Source organism: Scleropages formosus, chromosome 8, assembly GCF_900964775.1.
Source record: "Scleropages formosus chromosome 8, fSclFor1.1, whole genome shotgun sequence".
Lineage (NCBI taxonomy): Eukaryota > Metazoa > Chordata > Actinopteri > Osteoglossiformes > Osteoglossidae > Scleropages > Scleropages formosus.
In genome coordinates, this window is record NC_041813.1 from 7,598,431 (window position 1) to 7,603,101 (window position 4,671).

Below are 4,671 nucleotides of genomic sequence, written 5' to 3' on the forward strand. Positions count from 1 at the left end.
CACCTACTCAATGAACGAACCTCAGCGCAGCAAGTGGTAGGTAACAAACTGGGTTTACTTGAGTCACGTCTGTAGCCACATCTCTTTCTCTCCATGTAATGCATAAATTGTAATTTTGCTGAGATGTACGTCGCTTTGGACAAAAGTGTCTGCTAAATGAATAAATGTAAATGTTAATGTAAATAACTGAAACAGGAGTCCTAATTTCCTGTGGGTATGAACAGTAGCCAGTTAACAGTGCTGACATCCTGAGGCACCAATGCCACAGACTGCAAGTCCAGGTGAAAGGGGAGAAATTTCTTACAGTATGTTGAATAATGCAAAACATAAAAGATACTGGGAAAAAAAATACCACCAATGCCAGCCCACCATCTTTTCCTCTTTACATTTATTAATGTAACAGATGCTTTTCTCCAAAGCGACGTACATCTCACAGAAAAATACGAGGGCATTTTCCCCCATTCAAGAGAGCATTCAGAAGAATTAATTAGAAAATTTATTTTTTTTATTTGGCACCAAACTTTTCCAGTAACTTTGAAATGATATCAGCATTTTAAAAGAAGGAGAGATGAGTCTGTACCCGAGAGCAGCCCATAACCAGAAAGTTAAACTCTTTTATATTTATACAGGATGTCAGGTCTGTGAATCTTAGCAGTCAAATGCAGGAACTGGGGGTACTGAAGTATTTGTCGAGGACCATCTCCACCTCATCCTCAACGTAATCACGCACTTGGACGAGTGAATTCGGAGATCCGTCATCAGCTCCCCGTATCATCGCAGAGAGGACTGGAGGCAGAGATAGAACAAAGTCATGTTGTTCAGTGTATCCCACATTTGACTAAGGACAGCATTGATTCTAACTGTGCTTTAGAACCACACGCCTGCATCAAAGTCTCTCTGTTGATATAATGAACACATTGTATTTTCTCTCTCTTGGGGGGCGGGGTGGCACAGTGGGTTGGACTGGGTCCTGCTGACCAGTGGGTCTGGGGTTCAAGTCCAGCTTGGGGTGCCTTGCGACGGACTGGCGTCCCGTCCTGGGTGTGTCCCCTCCCCCTCCAGCCTTATGCCCTGTGTTGCCGGGTTCGGCTCCGGCTCCCCGTGACCCCGTATGGTTCAGATGACGTGTGCGTGTGTGTGTGTATTTTCTCTGAGATGTACGTCATTTGGAGAAAACCTTCTTCTAAATTAATAAATGTAACTCAAATGGCTTTTATTGCTGTTATTGGCTTATACTTCTACTTTCTGCTGGGAGTCAGACTGGGAATATTCAGGTTATAAGTCCATGACCAGTACACCAGCTGCATTTCTTAGTCAAATGTGGGGTACAATGAAAAACTATCATGCTGCAAGTGGTCCATTCAACACCAAGAACCACACTGAGCTTTGATTAATACCACAATAAGCCATCGCCTCTAACATTAACAGAATGCAGCCCATTTCCCCAAAGACCGTGGCTTAAAATGGGTTAATACTGCAAGAACAGGTCTCATATTCATCACTGTTTATTTCTGAGCTGTGGAAATTGGCAAAACTCTACTGCTTCAGGATAACAATGGTCACGACCACAGATACATGTAAAATAATCATACGGTCGGTGTGATCATAGCTATTATGGCGCTCCTGAAAGTGAATCCAGACCTGTAATGGAACTGTTTAAAGAGCACCCTTTGAATAAAGGATAACCAAAAGTCATCAATCAATACACAGGTGGCCAGAAGGTTAAGTAAAACACTACCTCGTCCAGAGGAGGGACGAAAGAGGCAAAGAATCCTCTTCCGCATGGCAACGGCTCGGCCCAGTTCATATCCGACACCGAGTGACGGCTGCGTCACCTCAGCCACAACAACTGTAAAACATATCCATTCATTACTACTAGAGACACTAAGTGATTACAAACTTTGTCTCATCACTTAAGTTTACTCGAAAGTAACCAACTTGCAGATTTTAGTACATTTTGACCCATTAAATAGTTTGATATTTGACAAGAACAGAGTTCACGTCAGGGTCTTCACAAGAACCTAAGAGAGCAGTTTCCGGACTCTTCCGGGACTAGGATGCGCCTCCTCTTGGCCACATCTACACCTTATTAACCATTTTCCACCAAAATAAGCCAGTCTCATGGACCGTGGTGCAGTTTTAACAGTGTCCAGGTGGTTCTGTTATTCTGTACTTGGGTTTTTAACTCATTTTCTCCGTGGTCAAAAAGGTTTGGCATTATTTGGTGGAAAACTGATCCCACTCTGCCTCAGGAACATTGGCCTACTTTCTATTTTCCCATTTATTACATTAATGATAATTATCTGTTCGCTTAGAACTGTCTTAACCAGCAGAGCGAGTTTTGGTAAGGATTTTTACCCTCAGGGAAGGGAAGCCTCCACCTGAAATTCTGCCATTTTTATTGCTTCTTCAGCCTTCGTACTACGGCAATATGAATAAAACTCGCGCTAGAGGGGAGCGCGCGGGAGGGCAGGCTCACCGTCGGCCGCGTGCAGCCACTGCACATCTCTGTCATGCCATGGATCGCCTTGTCTTCTAGCGCCGCTGCATCTTCCCCTGCACAGAACAACAACGGGTAGCACAAGCGAGCTACCACTTCCCCGAGATGCCACCCAACAGTAAGCGGAGTGGCTGTCGTCAAAGTGTGGCGTTCGAGCAACGAGAACGGCGACGAGCCTTGAAGCGTTACCTTACCTTTCTCTGAAATGTCACTGCGGCTCACGTGCTCTGTGAGGACCTGGCCCAACTCCTGCAGCTTGCGCACAATCCTCTGATAAAGCGCCACGTCCTGTCGGCCTCCGCGAATGCTTCCGCAGAAATATATGCGCATGGTTGCCTTCAATCCGCAAACTTAGTGTAACAAATGTTTAAAAACTCGCGTGACTGCAAATGTTTCAGTTTGCCTCCAAAATCGACCCCGAGTAAAGCATGAGGAGGATAGGCGTCTGGGGAAAACAGCGCCACCTTTCTGCAGAGGTCTGCCCAACGCACTTTGGGAAGAAAAGTTTTTATAAAACTTGTTAGGCTGGACTAGTTAGATTTTGACTGTTACGGCAGCACAAAAGGTGGATGCGGGTGCAGGAATATTAGCAAAGTATGTCCCTCACAGGTTGCCGTACTGCACAGTACCATGTAGTGTATGAATATGTAAATAAGCAGCGAGTACGACAAGACGTCGAATCCAGAGTCTGCAGCTGCTATTGAGATCATTGATAAACGTGCGTCCACGTCACTATCACGTAATTTTCAACTTTAACTAATAACTACGAGGCTGCAGGATTTAAACTAGCAGTGCCTCCATGAAAGATTACCCGTAATGAAACTTTATAGGTACAGGTTGACCGGAAGTCCCGACTGCCCGCGACCCCAGTCCAGTGCTTGGGTGCGGAAACGATTTAAACACGTTTTTTTGGGGATCGCAGAGTTATGCCGGGACAGTCTGGTCACTGGTTGAGCCCTTGCGGGGAGTTAGACGGCGAGCTTGCATTGACTTTTGATGATCTCATGAAGGGACTGTCCCCCAAGGTGAATAAAGCAACTGATGGAAAGGCCTCGTGGGAAAAATGTGCCTGAAGCTCTGAGGATGGACGTCTGCTTTATGGAACTGCATTCTTTTAAAACATATTGTACTTTCTTGTATCCTACCCCCTTGTATATTTATTTCCTTTTATATTTATTCATTTAATTTGCCTGGATTTTATCTGTATAGAGTATCTTATCCACACAGATTTTAGCAGTCTTGTCTTATTAGGTCTGTGCACTTTTAACTAACTCATTCTTTTAATTCGTGTGGTTTTTAATCTGTATGATTTATTCACAGATTTTAGTGGCCTTGTTTTATTAGGTTATTCTGTGCACTTCTAACTTTTTTATATTGATGACTAATTTATTGTGTATGTCTGCTTTGTATTTATTTGACTGGTTTTAGGGGGTATGGTTAAGTTTTATACTGTAATTTAGAAGTGTTTTATGTGTTTTGGAAGATGCATGTATGTCATACGATGACTCAAGCTGCTATATATTGGGGAACATTCCTTTCATGAGTATGTTGGTGTGGGGAAGATGTGGGTCAGTTGTATATCTTGAAGCCAGGATTGTTATGAGAAAGACTTTGTTACAGTCTTGACAATGCATTTTATGTAGTGGCTTTTTACTAAGCTTTGTTGACCCACTGTAAGAAATTTGGTTTTGGATTTGTTTGATTGTAAATTTCTTGTTTGTTTTTAATTGTGTATTCAGTATTGTATTAATAACTTTATTAAATAAAGTTTAATGGAAGAAAAACTAATAACCACGACATAACCTAATGTAGCATGTGGACTGTTTTATACAGTATATTCTGGAATCATTAATTAATATCGTAATAAATATAATATTTCGCGTTGCAAAACTTCATTATCCTGCGCCCGTTCCGGTTCCATCCTTCCAGCTCGTGCGGTGTACAACGTTCCTCACTACATTTCCTCACTGTAGCTACCGGTGTTCATCATCCTGTTAACAATGAATGAGCAAACTTACAGAACGTTATTATTCCCTTGTCATAATCGTTGTTTTTTTTTTTTTTTTGCGCGACACGGTTCACGTAAGGACTGATACGTATAAACACCCAACTCAGTGCTGATGACGTAGTACGAGGCGCGCGCCACCTCGGACGTTAAACCGTATGACGTC

At 43.0% G+C, this 4,671-nt stretch overlaps 1 protein-coding gene across 1 annotated transcript; it reads right to left on the minus strand.

Annotated features, from left to right (window-relative positions):
* Positions 1 to 374: 374 nt before the first annotated feature.
* dnph1 (2'-deoxynucleoside 5'-phosphate N-hydrolase 1) lies at positions 375 to 3,615 on the minus strand. The gene is given in 5 exon segments (XM_018724973.2): positions 375 to 786; positions 1,739 to 1,849; positions 2,480 to 2,516; positions 2,519 to 2,556; positions 2,695 to 3,615. Coding segments are annotated over 5 exon segments (453 nt in total). The 5' UTR covers positions 2,831 to 3,615; the 3' UTR covers positions 375 to 655.
* Between the last annotated feature and the right edge of the window lie 1,056 nt (positions 3,616 to 4,671).